The following is a 27,055-nucleotide window of genomic DNA, read 5'->3' as shown; positions in this document are numbered from 1 at the left end:
AATGATATTTATATATAATGATTCAGTTGATTTTTAATAGATACAATCCTCACAAAATTTGTTCCATATAATCTTTGTTTAAAGTCTGAACTGGAACCTAGGAACCCAACACAGTTTGGAAAGTATAGTTTAGTCGAAGAATCTGTGCATACATTTGTATCTTAACGTATAAGTACATTTGTAATGTAATTATATTCACAGGTTGCCAATCTGATTCAGTGATTATGAATCTTTGTGGACAAGAAAAAACAAGATTTTAGCATAAAAGGCCACAAGTGATAGAGCATTCCTGGGAACACCTTAGTAATCTTTCCGGCCTTGGAAGCTAAACAGAAGTGTTCAGCAGGAAATGTTTGCTCCTTTTAGATGTGTGTACAATTTCATGATACGCAGTGAAGCTTACTTTTATGTTGTCTTTATTGATTTTTTTATGTGGAGAAAGAGGCCCGATTTTTAGATTGTGGATCACACATCTTTGATTATGCAAGAGCATGGATGCAATCCTGTCCCTGAAGGAGGGGGGTGGAGGTAAAAGTTTCAGCCTGTATTTCTGTGGCGAGTTGGGTACTTATTTCATTTTTATTGCATTTTTTAAAAGAACAAGAAAAATGCATTGATTAAAATCAGTTATGTGCTGTCAGTTGCATGATGATGGGAGAATAGGGAGTTTATGTACTCCAAAAGCTTTCCAAGGTTAACCATTCTTGCAAGCATCTTTTTTTGAAAGTACATATAGATTTTTTAAAAATACCACTATAGTGCAAAGACCATGCTAACCTTTAAAAGGAGTTGTTAGACAAAACCTCCTAATCAGGCACCTTCCAAATAGTTTGGGAATTTTGGAAGCTGCAGTCAAATTGCATCTGGACTGTGCCAAATTGCAAAAGACTGCAGTAAGAAGTAGACGTGGCTTTGTGACAAATAACTCTTTTCTCAACAGTTTAATGATCAATTTTATGTGCTGTGTCAGCCCAACTTTGATTTTGCTCAGCATTCTTGATATATTTGGAGTATATAAACCATGACTTCTCATACAGAAAACAATTACATTACTAAATGGGACTTTCCATTCTAAATTGCTTTTTGGAACGTAGGACAGTGGCCTTGCTATTTAACTATATTTTTTAACTTACTTTCTCCCCCTCAGTTCAGAGAACCAGTGTGCATGCCACGTTCAAGAATAAGGTGGAAGTTTCTGCCCCTGGAAAAATGGATGAATTAAAGGATTGAAATGCATTGCGGAAGATGCAGTTGCATTCAGCGGTGGAGTGAACCAAGTAGGAATAAAGGCAGTAGGAGGCAGGGATGGGATTGCCAGTTTGGTGACAGGGTGAATAGGAGTGGCTGATACCAAGTGGAAAGGATGACCAGACAATAGTGCTGCGTGAGTTGGCAGGAAGGTTGAAGCAAATGGCGAAATTGATATGGGCGCAAGGTGAGCCTGTGAGAATGGATGTATATGGGTTAGGTTACTGCTGTGTGGATGAGCCCCATTGGACAAAGCCAAGCTTTGCAAAAAGGTTTGGTGGAGGGTGGCAACAGAAGTGTGCTGCTGGATTGGAACAGGCTGAACTGCTGGAGATGCAGAGAATGTGGCTGGTTCAGTAGTAGACAGAACCTTGAGATGTTTTTCTGCAAGTTGTTTCTGCATGTGCTGCTGGGCCTGTAGCTGTAGAAACCTGTATTTATCTATTTCATCAGGGGAAAATATTATAGGATGTTGTAACAAAGAAGGGGAAATGCACTTATTATAAAGGTCAGTCTCATATTCTGTTTCATTGAATTTATGCATAGTGTTGTCAGGGAAATAGTTTAGCTCCTCTTCTGCTTGATGCAAGACCGCCCTTGCATTGTATTCTTCTTTGGTGTCAGTAAAATTTGGAGCAAGAGAATATCTATGAGGAACAAAAGCACCAGGAAAATCACCTGTCATTGGATCATAGCTTGGCAGAAGAACTTGTGTTTCATCGGTTACGTGATCTGTCTTTTCTTTTATTGTTGTGCTGGCTTCCATATTTAGGGTTTGGTAGGTGGTTCCTCTTTGAATTAAGTTTTGGAGCAGGCAATTATTGTAGGTAGTGTTACCCATAATGTTATCTAGGGTCAAACCTTGGTTTGTGTTGTTTTCCACTTCCCCAGTTTCATGATTCCACACACAGTTCATGTCAGCACTGTGTTTGTTCTCCTGTGAAGGCAGTATTGTTTCACTCTCCATGGAAGATGTGCCAGGCACATTACAGGGGGCATCTATCCTGCAAGCCTTCGAAAAGCTGCCAGTGCTTCCAATTTGCCCCTGGTTTCTTTTGGATTTTACCTTTTGTAAAAGTAGCTTGGCAGTTAGTGACTTCTGTCTTGCTGCTTCCTTTTCTAACCAGTTGACAGAGCAAATTCCATGTTTATGCTTAGAGGAACAGCTCACATTCTGGTTCTCTGAATGAGCAGAGCAGGATTTTTTTTCTTCGTCGGTTCTCATAATCTTTTTGTGTTTGTTCCAGATATGCATTGATTCCTTCATCAACAATCCTGAATTGCTACCTCTAGATTGAGTGGAACTTGATGATGTTTCACTGCTTCCTGAATCATGGATGCAAGAACCTTGGGAGCTGGTACATCTGCTCCTGCTGTGTTTACAGACAGGGTATCTATTTCTATTTTGCTTTGCTCTTTCTCTTTGTAGCAAGTGCCCATATCTCAAATATCGCTGACATTTTATTGGATGCCTCTGAGTACAATCTGCAGGTCGCTGGCTTTTTTTGTGGATAAAGCAGTCCATGTCTGCTTCATCAGAAGAGGAAATGCAGTTGTGCTTTTGGTGTTTACATTTCTGTCTTCCAATTGATTTGTGTTTTCTTTTGCAACAAAAAGGCAGATTACCTCTACTATGATTGTTTGATCTATGATTACAGTAGCAACTTGTTTTGCTAGTCTCACTATTGGTGGAGATGTCAGAATAATTAGACTGTCTGTCAGACCAGGGTTTTTGCAAAGGGCAGAATTTCCAAAAATCATTAGCAAAACTCACATTGTTTTCCTTTTCCAAGCATTCATCAGGGCAGTCTAACTTACAACCAAGAAGCATATCTTTTCCACTTTCATTTATGTTACTTGTACAAGTGACCAAATCCAGATTGCTTTGCTCCTGGGAATACATTAAATCACATTTTCCACATTTTTCCTTTTTTGCCCTAGACGCCAAAGGATAAATGCAAACATTTTCACCAATTTTATCCTGTAGCGTTGTTTCACAGTTATGAAAGTGTTGTGCTAAAGATCTCATACACATTTCTGTATGGTGACTTGTTGCTATTGTACAATGCCTTTGCGAGCAATCAAGGTGAGCAGGCACATTGGGTATATTTTCATTCAAATCATCCGAAATGTACTTTGGAGCAGTACAATTTATTTTGTTTTCTTTCTCTTTATATAATTTTGGCGGACACTTTTTGAGATACGGAGCACTGTTCTTCTTTGGCTTTAAAATGTTATCTTTTCTAATGGACAATTGCTTCTTCTTAGTAAGATTCAGTTCATGATTTTCATCTATATCCATGGTTCTTGAATACTCTATAGAAACGTCTGGCTTGACTTCATGCTGCCCATTGTCTTTACTGGATATGGGAAGTCTAAAGTCAAAATATAATGGATTGCAGCCATAAGAAATAGAAGGTTCTGTTTTTGTAAACAAAAGAAGTTCTATGGGCCAATGGAAGGCTTTGCTGCCATCTTTACTCAGTACATGAAGAAAAGGAAATGTTTTAGGCTTAATTTCATGAACCAAACCATCATTTTTTGATGTTTCATTATCTGAAGCCAAATTTTTTGAAGAATCGGAAGAGCATTTGAATATACAGGGATTAAAGTGTATTGCACATGAATGTTCTCCTTCAGATGACTGTTGGCCTGCAAATTCAGAGTCACATTCTGTTAGCAAGATGTTGCTGTGTCTGTAATCTGTTTGCTGTAGACAAGCACTGGTATGTTGGCATTGAGATGTGATGAAACTTTGTATAGATTTCCTTGTCTTGACCAGCTGTCTTGATTTTATGTCAAGAGAGCTGGCACATTCCAAATCTAGAGAATGCTGTTTCTCCTTATAAAACGGAAGGTGAGTTTCCAATGATTCTCTGTTGCTTTTATGGTTATTTTCTTTATGTGGTTTATTTTTTCCAGCCAGATTGTATAATTCCGGGCTGTCTTGCTGGTCCTGAAGTGTGCTTAATCTCTTTTGCACATTGGTTTTCCTTTTGCTACTCATATATGTGCAAGTGTAACATTCCTCGGCTACTTGATTCAATTTTTGCTTTGGTGACCCAATGTGGTCATGTGCTTCTTCCACATTCTCACTGAAGACAGATGCTGATGACTCAAGCTTCAAGTGGACTTTTTTAGAAAAGGAAAAGGACACCCCTGTCCTGTTACAAGCGTTCGTGCTGCAGGGGAATGCTGGAGACATATGGTTTTTAAGCAAACGGTGTCTCTCTATGCACGATTGATCCTTGTTTATCAAAGGTTCCTGTAGCTTTTCTGAATGGTGGCTGGTGGAGCTTTTTGCTTCATCTGCAGTCTTGGCATTGTCTTCTTGAGCTAAGAGAAAAGTGTCTTGTGCTTGTTGCTGTGGTTGTTCTACAACTACCTGGGGACTTTTAAACATGGGTCTGCATCCGGCAACACTAGAAATAAATAATATAATGAAAACAACTTAAGTTAAAATGAATTTAATTTTCAGCATACCCTGTTAGAAAGTATTAGCCTGGGTAATTAGGATGATGAAATGGAATTTATCACCATCAGGACCCAATATGTCATTGGAAAGAATGTAATAATAACATGCTGAACTGATCACAATCAACATAAACATGGTGTCCTCGGTCTCATTCCATTTGAGGTAGTTAATGAACACAGGATGCCATGAAGGTTCATTGAAGCCTGAATTAATGTAGTAGATAGGATGTGTAGCCCAATGAGTTGAACTACAGGCATGCATAGTTTAGTAAAGATGTGCCCAAAAATGAAATGTGCAAATCTACAAAAATCTACATACAATACTATCCTCACTGCTTTTACTGACAAAAGGTTTGCTTTTTATTATAGTAGTATGAACAACTTCGTACATATCTCTAATACTAGTGAACTAAGAGGCTATAAACTTGTAGAAATTTTGCATATGGAAGAAGTTTTGGATCAGAATTTTATTATGTCTGTAATTCAATACTTAACTCAGGATTTGTTTTTTTGTAAAATCTTTTTTTTTTTGCATGTATGATATCTTGTAAGACCTTTTACACTCTTCAGTTAACTTTTTCATAACTTGAAAATATAATCATAGTTTATTAATATGCATACATATGTTTTCCCAATATAGTATCCTTCACATTTGTTAAATTACAAACTCTGTCCTCTTGATCTCCTCTCAGATACATTGGCTATGACTGTTGGGAATTATACTAAAAGCCATTTGGGAAACATCTGCTTTGGAAAGCAGTAAGAGGTACGATGGCCAATTGATTGTTTTGATAGTCAATGATGTAAATAATATATCATCCCATTGCTGAAGCAGTATATCCAGTATTTCTTACCAAGCTGAGCTACTTTGATGGGCACTGAAAATAGCACTTGTAGCAATAGCACTTAGACTTATATACAGCTTCACAGTGCTTTACAGGTCTCTCTAGGCAGTTTGCAGAGTCAGCCTATTGTCCCCAACAATCTGAGTCTTCATTTTTCTGACTACAGAAAGATGAAGGCTGAGTTAGCCAGTGAGAATCGAACTGCTGGCAGTCATCAGAATTAGCCTGCAATACTGCATTCTAAACCACTGCGCCATCATGGCTCAGTGAAATGAAATACTATGGCCATGTATTATGATAAGGAGTTCAGCATTAGGAGAAGAAGACAAGATGGTGGCCCAATGTATTCCTTTCTTCCTCTACTTTTTCAGTGAGAACAAATCAATTTGATTTTGTTCAACAATCAAAATTGTTTAAAATCTCAAAATCTGTCTCTTTGTAACAAATTTGTAAAAATTGATAAGATCTTAACAAATAATATTCAAATCAGGTGTGTTCAGCATGGATGGGACCATGTTATTGCCACTTGCCACTTGTAGCTATTAAAGATTCCTAGGCTGTAAAGACCCATACTGTGAATCTAGGACTACAAATATGACAAGTGTCAAGATAATTGAAGAATGAAACACCTAAAATCCTCTGCCTCTTTGGAAGAATATATCGACTCATTAATCTTATCCACAATTTGAAATAGTTAGGATTTTTTCTTTCCATCCCATTTAGGAAGATAAATGATGTTTATAAAAAAAAATATTAAAAGGAACTGATTACCAATCCCTAAGCAATGGGCTATCTGGGCTTCTCATTGTGACCATCACATAGTCAAGTCTGATTAGCTATGTGATTAGCTAAGGAAATAATCCTTGCCTAGACAAGAAAGCAAGAATAATTTTTAAAAAAATCAAAGCATTTATTGGGAGGGGCTACAAACAGGAACAGGAAGAGTAAAACATTGGGATCTTTAGGTTTCTTTGGGTGTGGTAGTATTGTTGTTGTTTTTGAAGAAGTTTTATTTCCAAACTGATGTTGCTACCTAGTTTGGTAATTAAACATCTGCAAGTAAACACAAACTCAGAAAATTTCAAGGACCCCTAGGTTCAACTCTGAGCTACAAATATTCTCTTCTAAGAATAAAACAGTTTATTGTGGGAGAGGGAATATTTAGCCAGACGTCTTCTCCTTTATTTGTGGCATTGAAAATGTTTATTCTGAAAAATTCATCACAGCGCTATTAAAGTTAATTTCATAGAGATTAGAAAGAGGATAAAAAGTCCAACATTCAAATGCCAAGGAATTATTGCAGGGCTTTCAATTTTATTGTTTGTACAATAAGGGTGTTGGCATGAAGGATGAAGAAAATTCTCTGTATTATATAAAGTAGAAGTAAAGCCATGGAGATTTCTCCTGGGACTATCAGGGGAAAAAGAGACAAGATTAAGATGTAATATTAGTTCCAAAGACGCACCATTCTGACTGCTTCCGCAACTCAGCCAGCTGATGAAGTCGTTTGAGAGCTTTCTCCTGCTTCTTTTCATCCTTCCAGGATTTTGAAGCCACGTTTCGTGCAAATTCCCTTTGTTTCAGCTCTTTTAATCTCTATATGAGGAGATAAAGAATAAAAAGATAGTGTATTTCTTAGCATGCCTATGCAGCTCCAAGCATTCATAAATTCAGTCTAACAATACATACAGATGAAAAGCTGATTCTATGCAAGTATAATTTAATAAATAAGTTAGAACTTTAACAGGTTTTTTTTTGAGGGGGAGAATTTATTTTGACACAAAATTGTATTTCTAACTACATTATGTAGAGGACAGGGGTGGTATTCAGCAGCTTCTGACCAGTTCTGGAGAACCAGGAGCGGAAATTCTGATTAGTTCCGAGAACCGGTAAACACTAGCTACTCTGACTAGCTCCACCCCCATTGATTCTCCCATCTATTCTCTGCCTCCCAAGTCCCAGCTGATTGGGAGGAAATGGGGATTTTGCAGTATTCTTCCCCTGCCACATACAGCAAGCCATGCCCACAGAACCGGTAGTAAAAAATTTTGAATCCCACCACTGGTAGAGCAGTGTTTCTTAGCAACTTTAATACATGCAGCCTTAAGTTTCCAGAATTCTGGGAGTTGAAATCAACATGTCTTACAGATTCCAAGGTCAAGAAACAATGAGAGGAAAACTACCAAGAACTCTGAAAGTACTCAAAGCAAGTACAAGATTCGGTGTATTCTAAACTTCAGAAACTGTTTTCTTCATGAAGCTTAAGTAATTAAAAAATGCCAAAAGTTCTTCCTTCAATTATGCAGAAAGCAAACAGTGAGCATCATAAGAATCTGAGGCTTGTAACTGACTTGAGCACAACATTTGCAGACTTATATTGAACTCTGGCATCTTCACATTGAGACAAGAATTAAAATACAAACTAGAACTTGTTAAAAATACATAGCTTTTTTAAAATCAAAATTGATTAATGATTAAAATCTGGAAAATGTATCCTGACTATTTTTCTTTTTTTAAAAAAATGAAAAAGAAGAATAAACCAAGCCTCTGAAGTTTTGCATATCCTGGCAACTGGAGATGATGCAGAAGGAAACTGTGCTCTATTACAGGCTTAGTGAGGCATGGTTTATGTATGGTTCTATTCTAATGTAGTACAGGTAGTCCTTGTCTTACAATCTTTTCTTTAGTGACCATCTGAAGTTACAGCAGCACTGAAAAAAGTAACATGTCCAGTTTTCACATTTAAGACCACTGCAGCATCCCTGTGGACATGGGATCACAATTTTGGTGCTCAACAACTGGCCTACATTCAGGGGGGCGGGGTGGGGATTCTACTGGTTCGGACTGGTTCAGGCGAACTGGTAGCTCCCACTATCAGTTGGGAGCAAACCGATTCGCTCCAACTTTCAGCTGGGTCTGCTTGCCTGCCCCTGCACTATATCCCCCTATATTCCCTTTTCTGAAGCCCACCTGATAGGCATGGCAGAGTGGATTGCCACGCCTCAGCTGTTTTCCTCCCCAGCAGTAATGCAAATGGTGATTTCTCTGTAAAATGAGAAGCGTGCGCACCCCTGCATACATTTATAACTGTGCTAGGATCCCATAATCACAATTTGTGACTTTCCCAGATGATTTCCAACAAGCAGTCAGTAGAGGAAGACAGATTTACTATGATTCATTTAACAACGGGGACAAAAAGTTTATACAACGGGATTCAATTCACTCAAATGTCCTGCTTAGCAACAAAAAAATGGGGTTCAACTGTGACGGTACTTTGAGGACTACTTGTATACATAGATACAAAATACACATATTCGCTTCTGTATTTTATGCTGCCAAAAATCTTATGGTTATTTCCATGTTGCAGCACAGATTTTTTCCAAACTTTTTTCCACAAAACTACCAAATCCCTTGAGAATTGAGGAGGAAAAGAAGAAAAAAACCACACTCAAATACAGCCAATTTTCTGTCACTAGAGCTTTGCCTCTTGATCAGGGTTTCCAGGAAACATGTTATGCAGCCTGAAAAGCTTGAAACTTCTTGCTTTGCACAGCAATAAATTGGCCATATAATTGTTGATGAGACTTTACACAGCTGTACTTAGAACAGCTTGACTGAATACAACTCAAGAAATGAATTGCATTGTTGGAAATGTACTCACCCTTTAGTATTAATTAAATGGCACCAGAAAAGTAGCTCTGCACAATAACAATATTCAGTATATGTCCATTTGTAATGTAGAACATGCAAACAAAATACATAACAATAGTATCTGTGTAGCTAAGTATTTGTGCTTGGTTTGCAGGCAGCAAGCCAACGATATTAAAATACTTGTGCTCATTCATAAGGATGCTTAACCAAGAGAAGGAACTTGAGAATTAACATAGCTCTAAGTGTGCAATTACATTTTACATGCTATTAGGGTACCTAACTGGGTGGATAAATCTTGTCAAATGTGCCAAAGTATTATTTATTTTATAGAATCCCACTGCTTGTACTTTGGCTTCTATAAATAAGAATAGCAAGATGTTTGCAGAAAAAAACAATTGTATTGGTCAAAAGATGTGTAAGATTAGCTGTAAAGACATCTGGATCCTGTCAGTGGGTGCCTTATCTTAGCAGTAGTAAACCAGCAAGAATACTAAGAAGCACTCAATATCCTATTGCCAGTGTTAGAGGCCATTAGTACATTCAAAAGAGCAGTAATATACAGAAAATCATACCAGGAAAGGAGCATGTTTTGACAGGCAGGCTAGCTGATGCGAAGAGTTAAGTACCTTTGTGAATGAGCTCGGGTCATTTTGTAGTCCCAGTAGCAAAAGTTTCCTTTAAATAAATATCCTAGAAGATTTTCAAGGTGTTTTTTGAATCTACAAGGCTCTGTTTACATGATGAACACAGTATATTAGATGTGCAGATAGAAAGCAAAAATTGTTTTTCTAAGCAGAAATCCCAAGCATAAAATGAATAAGATAAAGTTATTAAAAAGCATAATTTGGATGTATTACTGAAGCATACAATATTAGCCATCTAAGCAATCAGTGAAGAGAACAGTGCGAAAAATTGCTTTTACCATGGTAACTGATATTCTAAAAATAACTTCAAAAGCCTTTTATTTTTCAGGATTAAATGTATGAGAAAGGTAACTTTAACTTAAACCAATACATTTCAGTTTGTTTTAAGTAACCACAGTAATAATAATATATTCACCTAAAAGGAACAAAATACTAAATTACAATACAATACAATAGTAGAGTTGGAAGGGACCTTGGAGGTCTTCTAGTCCAACCCCCTGCCTAGGCAGGAAACCCTATACCGTTTCAGACAAAAAGCTATCCAACATCTTCTTAAAGACTTCCAGTGTTGGGGCATTCACAACTTCTGGAGGCAAGCTGTTCCACTGATTAATTGTGCTAACTGTCAGGAAATTTCTCCTCAGTTCTAAGTTGCTTCTCTCCTTGATTAGTTTCCACCCATTGCTTCTTGTTCTACCCTCAGGTGCCTTGGAGAATAGCTTGACTCCCTCTTCTTTGTGGCAATCCCTGAGATATTGGAACAATGCTATCATGTCTCCCCTAGCCCTTCTTTCTCTTAAGCTAAACATACCCAGTTCCTGCAACCGTTCTTCATATGTTTTAGTCTCCAGTCCCCTAATCATCTTTGTTGCTCTTAAAGATGATCCCTTCAAAAAAAAAAAAAAAGTAGAAATACCCAATCATGTATGTATGTACACACACACTAGGAGGCACAGTGGCTCAGTGGTTAAAGACACTGAACTTGAAAGCGGACGTCTGGGGTTTGATTCCAAAATGCTGTGCAATGGGGTGTGCTCTCATTACTCGCCAAGCTCCTGCTCACCTAGCAATTCAAAAGCATGCAAATGCAAGTAGATAAATAGGCATCACTTTGGTGGAAAAGTAACAGCATTCTGTGTGCCTTGGTGTATAGTCATGGTGACCATATAATCCTGGAAATGTCAACGCTGGCTTCTTCAGCATTGTCCCCTAAAATCGGACATGACTGGACAAGAGAAACTTCTACTTTTACATACGTACGTACGTGCATATGTATAATAATAATAATAATAAGTTTGAATTTATTAGCCGCTCCCTTTCCAAGTAGGACTCGGGGCGGCGTACAATGGGGCATATAAAACATAGAGAATATACAAAAACACATAGGCATACATACAAACATACATACGCATACACGGACACGGACTCGGAGGAGGTAACAATTTACATCATATGGATAGTTAAAAAAACCAGCATTAAAATACCCCAATTGTAAGAACCCAATATACAATTAAAATTTAACGTTTAAAATACAATTTAAAAACAGTTAGGAGGAATAAGAAAAATTACGATTGAGCCAGGCCAGATAATTGAAAGAGGTGGGTCTTCAGGTATGTATTTGTGTTACAACCCCTGGTATGCCCAAATATGGGAGGGAGCTCACTATTCCCCCTTTCTGTCCTTCGGCTCATTACAGAGGACCATCCAGGCAGAAAACCATATTTTTATTTTTAATGTTGCCTTTGCTATGTTTGTGTTGTATTTGTGCTGATAAATAAATAAAGGGAGACTAGTATAGATCTATTTCAAGCTATTTAGCTCTCATCAGCTAGCCATACCCTTACTGGGATTAGAACCTGGGCTGTATTACATATTAGGCAGAAGTATTAGCCACTAAGCCACAGGCTCTCCTCCTTATCAGCCGAGCCAGGGAAATAGGTATGTATTTGTGTTACAACCCCTGGTATGCCCAAATATGCCCATACATACACACAAACACACACACACACACACAACATTTTGTGCATTGTTCAACTTCCTTATCCCTCAGGCTGAATCTTTTCCTGGGAATTTCCTTTTTAAAAACAGTTTCCATGTACATATCCTTCTCGGCCAGGAGCAGAGGTGGGTTGCTCTTGGTTCAGCCTGGATCGAACGAACTGGAGTAGTAGTGGCAGGAGGCTCTGCCCACCCACCAGGACGCTTCCGTGCATGCACAGAAGTGTTGTGCGCCTGAACTGGTAACAAAAAAATTGGCAACCCACCACTGGCCAGGAGACATATATCCCATAAGAGCAAGGCAATGTGTCTTTATCTCTTGGTCTCTTGGTTCAGTCGATTTATCTATATTTGCACTGGTTCATCTTAGCTGCCAGCTGAACTCTTTCCTTAATTGGTAAACTCTTCAGACAATTACTGACGCCTTGGTCATATCATGGACTGGATTGTTACATTGCACTCTCTCTGAGGACCATCTGAAAACTGCAGTGATCCACAATCCCACGGCACATATAGTAAGAGTTGTTTTTCGTGTCATCATTGCTACATGAGATGTATTGGTTGCCAGTTGGCTTCTGGGTGCAATTCAAGGCCTCTATCATTACATATAAAGCCTTTCATGGTACAGTATAGGGGTTGGATATATGAAGGACTGCTAATCTCTAATTGTTTCTCCCTGCCCACTACGTTCTGACAGAATGCATGCTTTCCACATCCTATTTATTAAATATTGCCATCTAGCAGGACTAAGGAAATATGCTTTTCCCTGACCATCTCTTCCCCAAAGCAACATGTCCCCAAAAATATCAATACCTCTTAGACTTAAAAACCACTTCACAGTGCTTTACATCCCTCTTTACATCCCTCCTTTACCGAGTCAGCGTATTGCCCCCAACAATCTGGGTCCTCATTTTACCGACCTTGGAAGGATGAAAGGCTGAGTCAACCTTGAGTCAGTGAGAATCGGACTGCTGGCAGTTGGTAGAATTAGCAATAGTGCATTATGACCACCATGGCTCTCACAGATATGAACAGCATCTCTATCTTAGAGTTCCAAAAAGCCCTTAAGATGCAGCTTTAATGTGTTTGGAAATTACTTTGGCTGTTTGCATTGTTTGTTTTCAACTGTTTTTACTGACCTTGGAGTATTTAAAGCTACCTGGAGCCTACTATAGATATAACACATTTAAACAAACAATTTATTGAATTAATGATTGCTAATTAAGTGCCTCCAAATATAGAGTTAACTGATTTTGCAATTCCATATACCAGCCAGCTATCTGTTTCTCATATATCACTCGTATATACACAAACACAATTTCCTCTTCCTTCCAACAGAAACAAAGATGGAAACAGCACAGACAGAATATGAGATAGGTTAGAGGTGCAGCAGCAACAAAAGAGAAAATATGGACAAAAGGAAAAAATAAAAAAAATAGCTGGATTCAAAAGAAAAGAAAATGACCAATTTCTAGTTTAGCCATCACAGAAATGAATAGCTGCCAAAAGAGTAGACTTTCAGCAACAATGACAAATCTTCAAAGTTAACTTTACTTTTGAGCAAAAATGTTGCCATTTTTACCTTTACCCATTCTCTTTTTTTCAACAGTTTTTTTTATTGTCATCAGCAAATATAAGATTCAGAAAAGTTAAACTTACAAATCACAGGTAAGTATCTGGGGTGGGGGAACATTTTCTTATCTGGAAGCTATCATTCATTTATTCATTTATTCATTCCTTTACCTTTACCTTTATTTCGATTTTTATACCGCCCCCTCTCCCCAGAGGGACTCGGGGGGGGGGGGGTGTACAGTCAAATAAAACAGATAAAATGGAATACAAACATACAAACATAAAAACATAGAAGAGGAGGTAATACAACACTGTACAAGGTAAAGTAGATTAAAAACAGTATATCGACAATCCTAAAAAATACCCAATAAATACCCAATTAAAATTACCCAGTTAAAATATATCTGCCAGGGGTTATAATAAGATTATGAATGGTCCAAATTCATTCATTTATTCATTCATTTGCCACATTCTGGACATGACTTCTAATTGGCTTACAAGCAAGTGGAAGCAATAAAATAAAACATTAAAATAATAAATATTAATAAATATCAGAAAAATTAAAATAATAAGCATTAACATTAAAATTGACTTAAAATTAACATAAGATGGCAAAGGGCTGGAGGTGTAGTCTTATCTCAGTTCATTAACCACCTCTAGTACGATGTACTCCATTGAGACTTCAGGCTAGCCTGGACAGCAAAACTCTGATATTAGTATAAAAAAAACTATATATACATATCTGATTGTAATCTAGTGACTATAATATTGTATTATGACAGCGTGCCAAATTGCTTCACCAAATGCATAAATGTCTTTGAATGGTCTCTTCACTGTTGCAAAGGAAAGACTGGCTACCATGACTCCATGAGGTCAAGATTAATTATATTGTTTAAAAGGCCAGATTAATTTCCATTCATTTACCATTATCATTGTTAATTTTTAAAGAGAGGGGTTTTTTCCCCCGTTTTTTATATTTTGTGTAATTGCTACTTCTCCTTCTTTGACTTTTTTTTAAAAAAAAATAATTCGAAAGCTGGCAGTTTCCAAAAGCAAAGCACTTATCCCTAATATCAATATTATTTACAAATAAAATGGCCGGCAGCTGCTGGAGTGCTTGAAAATGTACCTAGCTTTTGCGGTGACAGGAAAAAGTAATTTGACGCATTAGAAAATATTCTGGAAGGTTGTCTGAAAGTTGAGACATGGCAACTGCACCAGAGGTGGTATTCAACCAGTTCTCTCCGGTTTGGGCGAACCAGTAGCGGCAGCTGCAGGAAGCTCCGCCTACCCACCCCGATGTAATGTAATGCATGAGCACTGCTCATGCAGAGATGTGGTACATACTTACATTTGCGAACCCGTAGGGAAGGTAAGTGAATCTCACCGCTGAACTGCACTTATTTTCTTGCTAGTTTGAGATGTTTTGTTCCTCCTCCCAGAAGATTTATCATTTTGAACAAGTTAGGCAGAGAGTCTTTGGAATATACCAAGTCCTTCTGCACCAATCTCAGGGTTTCTTCCCAAAATGTATTGCAACATGTTGATGAAGATTCCCAGTCATTCAGATAAAGCTGTCTGAAAATTGTCACTAAGTTGTTTTAACTCCACAATCTTCTTAACTTCTTTCACATCTTTGGAAGTCTGTCAATTATGATGGTAAAAGTAAGTGGTAGACTTTTTTGTTTTTACAGTTTCACATTTAGCTGACATTTTCCTTATCTTTTTGTTTTGAAAAATTCACCAATTATCAACTGTTCTTGATAATAAGCCATCAATAGGAAGGATAAGTCTATTAGTCTAATTAATTTTGCTATTTTCAGAGGCACTTACATTTTTAAAAAGTCTTTTTTTAAAAAATCACTGTCTCCTTTATCTGTTTAAAACTCTCTTTGATCACAGTTGTGTTAAGCTCTTTGTTTTTAAATTAAAATCATTTAAGATTATGGATTCCACCCCCCTCAATTTAAAAAAGAAAGCATTCATTGGCTGTCTTTAATCCTCACTAGTATTTAAATATCTCCTTTAGTTTGTAGAGTTTAAATCATAAAGCATTTAAGAAAGTGAAGCTTGTGCTGGTCTAATGTCCATTAAAGCTGCACAGCAGTTACTGGTAAATGTGTGGCTGCCAAGCAGTGGTGGGTTCCAGACCCCGGCACAGCCAGTACGCTGCACATGGGGCTGGGCATCCTAGACAAGTATGTTTGTTGTTCGCGCATGCGCACACCACTACCCTGCGACACCCAGCTGCCCAGCGGAAATTGCACAGGTGCTGCACATTGTGTGCATGTGCGCAATGGGCCCCATCACATTATTAAACAGTCATGGAATACGTGTGGACCAAATGAGCCACTGAACTGGTACGGTGGCGGCTTCTCCTGGCTATTCCCGGTATGGCTATACCGGGCCATACTGCCCGGAACCCACCACTACTGCCAAGCCATTCAACTCCTGATCAGCCACAAGAAACTGAATTTTCTCATGAAAAACAATTTCAGCTCTTCCAGAGTTCAAGTGCCTACTCCAAAGATCTCTCCTTATCTCCAGAGAGATTTTCCTCATCCAGAACCTGGCTCCTGGATGGAAGTTTAGAACCTCAGTGCTGTCTCACTCACGTAACTTTTCATGGGGAGATCTAAACTGCCATCAGTCCTCACCTGAAAGTTATCAATTTTTTAAATAATTGAACATTTGAAATACAAATTACCAGTTATAAATTGCATTATACTGCTGAAATATGTTAGGTTATATTACATTTGGCCCATGCTTGTATTTTTAGAAAAAAGTATATTTTATTAGGATTATATAGATGTAAGAAAGCATCTACAGTTAATGGGAAATAAGGAAACATTAAAAGTTGAGTTTTAGAAACGAGTTGATTTTCAAAGAATTTATAATCTGCCATTTATACTAGTTGGACAGCAATGCATTTTTTAAAATATGTATTTGTTTTTAATTTGCTGCCCTGGATTTAATTAGCTTCCAAATGAGTTTTTAATCTTTTAATTGTTCCTTGAAAATTTGTGATGTAGAAAATATTTTTTGAATGCTGGAATTTAATCTTTTGTTTAAGCAGGACATTTGTGATTAAAAGGAAAGTTTGTTGAGTTTAAATATCAAAACAGAACTATGATCTCTTTAAAATATTCATTGCTGCAGATTCAACATACTGATGATTTAATATCTTTTGTGGGCAGGCGAACCAAAGTAGCATTATTTTGAAAGACAAGGGGAAATTAGGGAATTATATTCTCTTCAAGTTGTTATTTTATTTTAGAAACAATGTGTCCTTAAAGTTAATGTTCATATTTATTGCTGTCTAGAAATCCCTTATGGAATTTTTGCATAAAACAATAAAAATGAATTTATGATTTTGATTATTAGACACGATAGATATATAGAAAGAAGAACGTTATGTTGTAACATAGAATAGAAGCTTGTAATTGTACTTATAACTGCTTTAGAGAACTTGGGAAGCCATTTCTTTGTATCTTAAATTGATATTTACTGATAAGGAAATAAAGGGAGACTAATATAGATATATTTCAAGCTATTTAACTCTCGTCATCTAGCCCTACTCTTCTGGGATTCGAAATTGGGCTACTTACATATTAGGTAGATGTATTACCTCTAATCCACGGATTCTCCTAGCTTTGTTGGTAATTGTGCATTTCCCTGTATCTTTTTCTTTCTTTTATATTTTTTTCCTTTTTTCTTCTCACACCTTTAGCTTTCTTTCCGTGTTTTTTTCTTTTTCTTACTTTATATTAGCTTTAGTGTTCTTTATTTAAAACACACACATACACACACACACGAAACAATATTCTTGTTACTCATGTTATATTGTTACAACAGTATTGCTATATTCAGGAATAACCTTATGAAACAATGCAAACAATGTAAATGGTAATATATGAAAAAACAAAATATTAATTATTTCACTTGTTTGGTAGATATATGCAAGTGTCTTTATTTTTCTAACTATTTTGCTATTCCTTTTTAGTAATGTTATAAATAATTTATTTAAAGGGCTGTGCCTAGTCAAAAGTCCTGATCTAAAAAATCCCAGGAAGGTAATATTATGTCCAAATGTTCACTTGCAATTTTTCAGTTGAAGGTGCCCAAGCAATTTTTATGCTCACAAAGCTTCATGTTCTTCCTCCAGCCAATTACTGCAAACTAGAAGCAGTGTTATGAGCAGACATTGCTTTTCATCCCTTTCTGTTGCAAAGAAGTTAACCGGATTACAGCTGCTTGATGGTCAAATCATTGATATCTGGGAAACTTGGTATGCCTTGAATTTATCTAAAATGTATTGAATTTATCATAAAATTTTCTATGTGTACCAGTGGTTTGTAGGTGTCATTGATGAATAACATCTCCTCCTCATTCACCAACCCCAAAATTAATATTTTTATTTATTTACTAAATTTATATGTTGCCTATTGAAGTGACTCTGGGCAGCTGAATGTTATAATTGAAGTGAAGTGACCTAAACTTTGGGATTCACATATATTTACTACAGTTCATGTGGACAAACCCATGTCTCTACCTACAACCTTTTTCTCATGAAGTCCATTGTTTGTTTCTTAGCAATCTGGTTATAAATCCAGCCACATGCAGAGAAAATTCCATTTTAGCATCTAATCTCTGTAATGGTATTCATACAAGCCTTTCTAGAATCCAAAAGTGGTCCACTACAAGCAGCCAAAACTGAGTTATTTTCATTATAGGGTTTGTGGTACACGAAGAGGACAATGCATGCCAGGACACATCTCCTTCTAAACTGGGGAATGGGGAAACTGGCTGCTCCCATGAATCTTCTGGAAACTCCAGAAACAGCCTGATCTTGTAGCTGATGAGGATCAGAGAGATTAGTTTTTCTCTTTTGGAAAAAGTACTGTAGAGTGCCAGAATGTTCCACCATGTGACTATGAGTTACAGTGGGAGTAAAAAGAAAGAGAATGATAATAAGAGGGGAGAAAACTGAGGATTAAAAAAAAAGAATGAGGCAGAATGAAAAAACTTCATAGAAAAGTATACATATTAAAAAGCTTTCTGACAGAGAAAGATAGCGTGACTAGGTTTCCTCATCTCAGAAAGTCACTTAGATTGGCTTTGTCTTCATGTGAGAGCTGGCTCAAATACAATGCCAGATCATAAGGGTTCAAATTGAATAATATTTGCTTTTATATTAATTTAGGGTCAATAAGTTGAATTTGAAAGTAAAATCTGAAACTAACTTGCAACCCATATTGTTAATTTTTTATTGAACCTCTAAATCAGTTAAAATGGTAGGGAATAGGGAATGGATAGGGATCGTGATAAGTGTTTAAAATATGGCCATCTAATAATTGAATTAATTAAAAGGAGCTATATAATCCATTTTTAATAAAAAAAATATCTGGCCCTACATGCTTTGTCAATGTGGTTTTCTTACATGCCATTGAAAGAGTGGTATAGAGTTGACCAACGAGATTTGTGCTCTTTGAATTGCATGACATTATCTGGCGCATAGTTGTTATCGAGTATGTAGAGATTCCCAATCAGATCTGCAAGAAGTTCACCACTTTGTAGCCCAGTGGTTAGAATGCAGCACTGCAGGCTATTTCTGCTGACTGCCAGCTGCGGCAGTTTGGCAGTTCAACTCACCACCTCTAGGTTGACTCAGCCTTCGATCATTCCAAGGTCAGTAAAATGAAGACCCAGATGTTGAAGCAGTATAGAAATCTAAGTGCTATTGCTATTGTTACAATCCTTATCACCACATATGCTTTTTAAACCCTCCACCTGTACTAGCATTAAAGAGACCCTCCATTATGAGCAATAAAGATTATTATTTTTAATTGCTATGCACATTCATATTTAGGAGATCTAACCATGGCTTTCTAAATTGGGTTTCCCATAAAAATTCCTCCCTTCCCACATTGCACTGAGCCAATAGACTTATAGCAATTAACATTCCTACAGTTAATTAGAAAACCAGAGTTTGGTAACATTACTGAATCCATAACATATATGAGTTTTTATTTATTTATTTATTATTCATATTTATAGACCGCCCCCTCTCCCGAAAGGGACTCGAGTTGAGCATCCTATAAATTTTATAAGTATTGTCTTATACTAACTTTGAGCCAGTTTTAATTTAGTGAAGACATTATTATTTCGCTTCCATAACAAATTAAAGAACTAGATTAACTGGAAATAAAATCGTGAGATAAATATAAGAATAGTTTCGGTGGTTTGCTTACAATTCTATTAAAATATATGATTTTGAACTTGAAAGTAAGACATTTTCATTGGGAAAATGTGGATTAAAGAAAAACATGGTAAGGAGAGTTTGGATACTGGAAACTAGAGGCAAACAGAAAATAAACTAAGTATTATAATGAAGGAAGAAGAGACCCACTAATAAGAATGGAGAGGAATATTTTAATTCTGGAAGAATTCAAGGATATTTGGCAACAATGTTCCTGGACTTCTCTCTTAAAAATGTTTTAAATTCATTTTAATATAAAAATTAATTTAAAACAGGATATAGAAGAGGATACAACTGAGAATCAGATTGTTTTGGATATGGGTTTAAAATTCACAGGATATCATAATGACACTGACAATGATGTTATACAGAACCTATATATGAAACCAGTTAATATTTTAATAACTGAAAGGAGCACAGAAGTTACAAATCAGAAGAGTATTTAGATATATGAGTTTCAATTCAGAAGAATTACTTGGACAACTTTCTTATTTTGGATTTACAAAAAAGATGTGTTTCATTTATCAAGGAGTTCCTGAGAAAAAATAAAGATAAAATGAAATCAGGTTTGGCAATCTTGCTTAAAAGAAATAAACATTAAGCATTTTTAAAGTAAATTTGACTTATTCAATCAAAGTTTACATATAAATGATGGGGCTTTTTTCCTAGCATCTTTTTTAAAATCAGGAATGAACTAGGCTTTACAGATTAGTTTGTAGATAAGATTGAGTAAGAAGGAGTTTTTTTTTGTGGTTTTAGAGGAAGTGATAAGCTGTGGTATTAAAATTGGAAGAAAGTGTTAAATTTGCAAAAGAGAAGAGATGAAGAGAAAAGATGATAAGAAATTAATTTGTAGTACATTATGTGAAGGGATTAAAGATTAAAAATTTCAATATGTTGTTGTTTCTGGTAGCTCTTAATAGACTTTTTCTTGATTAAGCTTGAATGATGCTTTAAAGATTTGTTTATGCAGTACATCTAAGACATGGAAAAAAACATTTTTGTTATATTTTTAGAGAAAATAATAAGTTACTGCATACAATAAAGAAATATGGAATTGATTTACTTATTTAAGGTTTATATACAAATCTGAGTGATTAGAGCACAGCCTTTGATATTGGAGACTGAGGTTCAAATCCTGATTGGTAGGTCTTAGGGATTCTTTGGCAAAGGTCTTTAGATAATAATAATAATAATAATAATAATAATAATAATAATAATAATAATAATAATAATAATAATAATAATAAATATTTATTTCTTAGCCGCACCCTCTCCCGAAGGACTCGGGGCGGCGTACAATAAAACATATAAAATACATATCTGGACAAGACATACATATAACAAAAACGTATACTAAGACGTGTACAAGGAGGAGGTGGGCTGATGGATAAAAACAATTAAAATCACAATATTTAAAAACCCCTAAGTAAATAAATACAATTAAATTACACAAATAAAAAACCCGTCAGGAGCGATATAGATGACCCCTCTAATGTTTCATCTGCTTACTTCAAAATATGAGAATGGCACGAACTAGGATGATCAGGCTGGCTCAGATGTTGCCCAAATTAATTAGGTCTTCATCAGATGTTGAGGAACCATCACAATCTGATGATAAGTGAGCAACTGGAACAAACCATAAATAGAGGAGACAAGAGAATCTGGACCTGAAGTCCTTGAGATTGCTAAACAAAGGTTGACATCAGTGGCTACCAGGCTAACGAGATACATAGCTTAAGGCCAAGAAGATAAATGCCCTGTTCTCCAAAGAATTAGGTACACTCCCAACTGTAGTGCAATAACATGGTAACAGCAGAGCCACCAACAGCAAAAATGGAACAGTACTGGAAGGATATATGAGAGAAAGAGAAGACATATAACAACAGTGCAAAATGGCTGCAAAAGCGGAGAGCAAAACACAGCAATCTCCCAGAACATGAAACAGTCACAATAGCTATCACAATAGCAGATATCCAATGTGTAAAAATGAAAAACTGCACAGCAATTGGCTGACACATGATCCATACCAGCGGTGGGTTCCGGATTCCATTCCAACCGGTATGCGGCACGTGCATGCGTTGTAGCTGGAAATAATACTTCCACAAACCTCCGTGATGTTCCATTTGTTCGGTGGAGCGTTGCGCAGACGCTGTATGTGCCATGTGAATGCACGAAAGCGCCGACAGCTTTAAAAGATGGTAAGGAGCTTGGGCAGGCGGGTGGGTCCTCTGGAGCACTGTACCAAAATAGTATCCGGTGCTCCGGGCATGATCCGGTACGCCGTACTGGGGCGTACCTCCTGCAACCCACCACTGATCCATACCTATTGGCTATAGCCATCATGGTGAACTTATGGCATGCGTGCCAGAGGTGGCACACAGAGCCCTCTCTGTGGGCATGCATTCTGTCACCAGCTGCTCATCTGGTTTAAAAAACAGAATGTTTTTCAGGATGTTTTGGGGCTTTTTTTTTTTTTGGTCTGTTTTCAGGCTGAAAAACAACCCTAAAATGGTCTGAAAACAGTCCCAATAATGGTCTGAAAACGGCCAAAAAACCAGCCAAAAAACAGGCATGTGCGCACCGGCCAGCTGGTCTTCAGGTTTTCAGCACTCAGACACTTGCACATGCATTTCGGTTTGGGCACTTGCTGCCAAAAAGTTTCGCCATCACTGGGGTATAGCAATTAACAGCAGTGCATGGATGCCTAGCAACACAGATAAATGAGCAGCTAGCATTAAGCTCCATGCAGACTGGCATTGGGGACCACATTATGGAAAATAAGAGGGCTAAGATCCTGTGACACTCAGCGAGGTATTGGCCAATCAGACATTACAGTAGGAAACAAGGACCAGAAAGCACTGGAGCAATAGATGTAGCAGTACCATGTGACAGCAACAACAGGTAAGAACAGCATGAGAAATACCAGGGTCTGAAGGAGAAACTAGAGAGGATGTGAAAAGTAAATGCCAAAGTGGCCACATTAGTGGTAGAAGCATTCAGATCTGTGACCCCTAAGCTGGGAGAGTGGCTTCAACAGATCCCAGGAATGATATCAGATCACTCTTTCCAAAATAATGCACTCTAGAAACAGCTCACATTATGTGCATATCCCTCAAAGTGAAGGGCCTTGATAGAAAGATCTGAAATTGAGGAAGTCAGCGAGTATCCATAAGGGTGAGAAGGTTTGTTTTAAATATAACTTTCATGACACATCCATATCCACACAAAACATCCACATGCACACAAACCAAATGTCAGGCTCCATAGACAATTTATTACCTAGATTACATGAAATATTTGAATTGGTAACCATTTTCATATTTCCTGACATTTGATGCATGACCTTTGAACATTTCTAACTATAGTAAAGAAGCACTGTAGTTTTACTACAGTAAAAAAGTAAAGTAGTTTTTAAAGTAACATTTTCTATGATGTTTGAAGATTCTTGTATGATGATTTCTATTAAATTCTCTACAGTATTGGTTATAGGACCTAACTTTTGGCATATGTATGTATATGTATGACTGGTATTACAGGTGGTGAGCGGAAACAGGAATATTTTTGATCAGGGGAAAATGAAATTAGAAGTTACAAAGAAGGAGAACGAAATGGAACGGAATGGAATGGAACAAAACAGAATAGGACCTTAGAGGTCTTCTAGTCCACCTCTGCTTAGGCAAGAAATGACCTTGCAAAGAACCTAATTTATTTATTAGTTAGATTTCAGTTCTATCTTTCCTTCAGAAGCTTTAGAGTTTTATACCAAGATCTCTTGTCTTGTTTGCTCATAACAACTACAAACATATATGGTAGGTTGGACTGGATGTTAGTGATTGACCCAAACTAAGGCCCTAAATTCCCAAAGGATAAATGGACTTAAACAACATGGGTTTCCCAAGCATAACATAAGAACATTCTGAAGTCATGAAATCAGACTGACGGTGTTCTATGTTTAAAAAGAAGTAGGTATGCTAGTCTTCAGATGATTCATACATCCTACATTCAGCAGTATAGAGAAAATAGAATCACTCCAGTCCCTTGTCCAATATATAGCAGCTAGGCTTTAATGAAATGCTGTTACCTCTACTGTTTCTAGCTCATTCCAGAGGAATACAAATGGATTGACTCCTATATGTGTAGTTCAATACATTTATATAGTAACTCAATATCAACGTAAACTTAATTTTGTTCAAGATTAGACCATTCAAATGAAAGACACAGGTAGATTCTGCCAGGAAAAAGATTCTCTTGATTAATGTATATCTTCTATTAATTGAATTGAGGCGAGGCATCCATAGCTTGGTGTCCATCATCTATTCCAGACTTTTGAACTGTTTTGGGGTTTTTTCTCTACAAAATAAAATCTGGATTACGTTCATTATAGGTATGGGGATTTGGCCTCGGAGGTAGAAACCAAGTTTGCTATGTTTTCCGTTACTTGCTCATTTGTTCTACAGTCTTTAGCCACTCAGCGCAGGAGAGAGGGGTGGCACAAAATTTTAATAAATAAAATAAAAAGGAAGATATTTCCTACTGGCACTTTTGCCACCATTGTTAATAAACATAGGTATTTTATTGTTAAAGTATAGTTTATACAAGTTCTGCATTTGACTGCAATGGGTTAATGTCTCCATTTTTAATTTCTTGTGATGCACAGTACATTTACTTTTTGAAAAATGTGCACATCTAAAGAAAAATGGGGAAAGGAGGATAGTGAAAATGTTAACATTGATCACACCCTGACATACACAGCAGCTTGAGATACTAGAATCAGATAATAGAATTCTGTACTTCTGTGTATAACGTAATATATCAAATTGTTGTAAAGTGAAGGCTCTTTCTTTAATCATGAAATGAACTATCTTGCGGGTTTTCCTGCTTCTAATTCCAAGAAGACTAAACTACTATTTTATCTTTTAAATTTAAATTCAGTCTCAAAAGTGGTAAATATAATTTCACAGCATATCGAACATTTAACAATAAAGCTTATCAAGACATTACAGACTAAAGATTCTTTCATTTCTTGCTAGAGCTTTCTGAGGGCTTGATGACAAGAAAATCCTATTATTTTGAACAACCTGTTTCTTTAGGGATGACTTCAGCTAATTTATTTGCACAATAAACAAGTATCAGCAGAGGTCTTTTGCGTAAGATATATTGGTTCTTAATAAACCCATCTAACTATATAGATTTATGAGTTTAAAAGAAAGACTTGTATAAACTGACATTTAAAATGGGGATGTAGTGCCTGAAGTCATAACAAGTGAGAAGATTGTGTTCAGTGGCATTTGATAATTTTATTCCTCTTGCCCAAGCACTGATTTCATAAATGTGATTGTATTAATGCAGAAGTTAAGTATTTTAGCAGAACTAGGCAATCAATTCATATTTCAGAAAGAAATTCATTATGGAATAGGATGTAATATTGATTTCTATTTCAAAATTATATTGGGATAAAGAAAATAAAACATAGAATTCATATATGAGATGCTACATTAGGTCATCTCATTATTTATAGTTTCAAATTATAGCTAGGACCTATATTGCATATAGTGATTATATATTATCTCATTTATTCTTTTATTTCTCTTGTCAACTTATTAATTCATACGCAGAGTTGTATAATAGCCAGTTAAGGTCCATATATCAGTTTGATTAAGCTAGCTTATTTAAGATTCTGGCAAGGTAGGATTGATCCTGAAGCGAGACAGGATCATTCATTCTAGCTTTGGTCAGATCTAGAACTTCCAGAAAATACAGTTCTAAAATGCAATTCTGAAATTTTGAGGGATGGCAGCAAACATTGTTTTTCTATCCAGTTCCCTTTACATGATTGCTGTGGGGATGCAGTTATGCCAGGTTGAACTCTCAGAATAAAGGCAAGATAATAATGGTGTTAATTAATTTAATTACTTTTAAAATCATTTATCCACCTTCTGCTGTTGATGTAATATGGTTACTGATTTGTCATTATTTATACATTTTTCTCTACACATTTTACCTACATTTTTTCTTTGTTAGATAACATAGATTTTGTGAGTTTGCTGTGCCAAAGAAATTTGAACATTCATAGTCGCATGTCAGTGGTGAGTTTCCATTTTTTTACTACCGGTTTGCTCTTATGATTGCATGTGCTGCTTATGCGCACTGCTTCCGTGCATGTGCAGAAGTGTCCCAGCGGATGTCCTGGCGTCCCACTGCCACCACTATCAGTTTGCCTGATCCAGGCCGAACTGGCGGAAACCCATCTCCGTCGCATGTGTGTATAGTCAGCTCCATCACATGGAAACACCTTTTACTTTTGTAAAAGTAAAAGTGAAAATTATTTTTGTCTTCCTCTCTGTAATTCCCACCAAAGTTAAATTTTAAAAAATCTTAGCTTGAAAACCCCTGCATCAGTTTCACAGAACAATTGATACACTTGAAAGTTCTATGTGGACAAAACTTTTTTTTTAAATGTTAAAAAAATAAATCTTAGTTGTATCTTTCATATTAGAAAATTAGAAAATTAAAGATCCATTTTAACAAATCTCACTTTGGCTTCTGGAGTAGATAAAACTGTACTAGTTCATTTGGATCAAATTGGACCATTTCTAGTCAAGCCACAAAATCTAATCATCTGATGTGTTATTTATTGTTTTTAAAATAACATATATAAAAAAGGGAGAAAAAGACAAAGATAATTATGATATAAATGCATACATATTATTAAACAAAACCCATAAAGTGCTTTTAAAAAGTTAAAAAAAGAACATATTGTTTTAATAGTGGACAATTAGAATTCTACACACACTTATCTAAAGCAAATATCCAAGTACCTTCCATAACATGAAAGATTGCTAATATGCATATTCCAAAGTTGCCCAAATCAGAAAATTAATTTCAGTTGTTGGCTTATAATATGTAATATCATATTGCTATAACTCCAGATTAAAAAAACTAAATCTTATCATTAATTGGTAATTGTACTTTCTATAAAAATATTCTCAAAACTGATGAACCCTATAAAATTTTCTGAAGAAAAAAATTTTTTTGAAAATATTTTCCAGATATATGAACTAGAATTCCACTCAGAATATAAAAATCTGGCAATACTACTCATTTTGAGAGGGCTTACCTATATCCAAAGGGTGAAGTTTAATGATACCCAACTACTGCTATTTGAAGAACCATCTCTACATATTTTATTTATATTACATGTTTGCTGAGTTTTATAGTATCTTTTGGTATACATATACCTAGATGTATAATGGTTTCGATACAAATATGGAATTGACATTACTTAAATGAATGGTTAACCAAATTTTCACTGTATTGATATTGTTTTGATTTGGACCAATTAATAGAGTATCCTGCTATTT

General features: G+C 36.3%; 1 protein-coding gene across 1 annotated transcript in view; it reads right to left on the bottom strand.

Annotated features, from left to right (window-relative positions):
* Positions 1 to 1,174: 1,174 nt before the first annotated feature.
* Positions 1,175 to 27,055, bottom strand: part of ZNF804B (zinc finger protein 804B) — a gene marked incomplete at its 3' end in the record, with an annotated part of 215,801 nt that continues 189,920 nt past the window's right edge. The window contains exons 3-4 of the mRNA XM_081932742.1: positions 7,033 to 7,163; positions 1,175 to 4,670 (exon numbers count right to left, since the gene is read on the bottom strand). Coding sequence (XP_081788868.1) covers positions 1,175 to 4,670; positions 7,033 to 7,163 — 3,627 coding nt within the window. The remainder of the gene's footprint in view (positions 4,671 to 7,032; positions 7,164 to 27,055) is intronic.

Source organism: Natrix helvetica, assembly GCF_964273705.1.
Source record: "Natrix helvetica genome assembly, chromosome: Z".
In the NCBI taxonomy this organism is placed as follows: Eukaryota; Metazoa; Chordata; class Lepidosauria; order Squamata; family Natricidae; genus Natrix; species Natrix helvetica.
The sequence above is the reverse complement of the archived record's forward strand: the minus strand, read 5'-3'. Positions and strand labels throughout refer to the sequence as shown.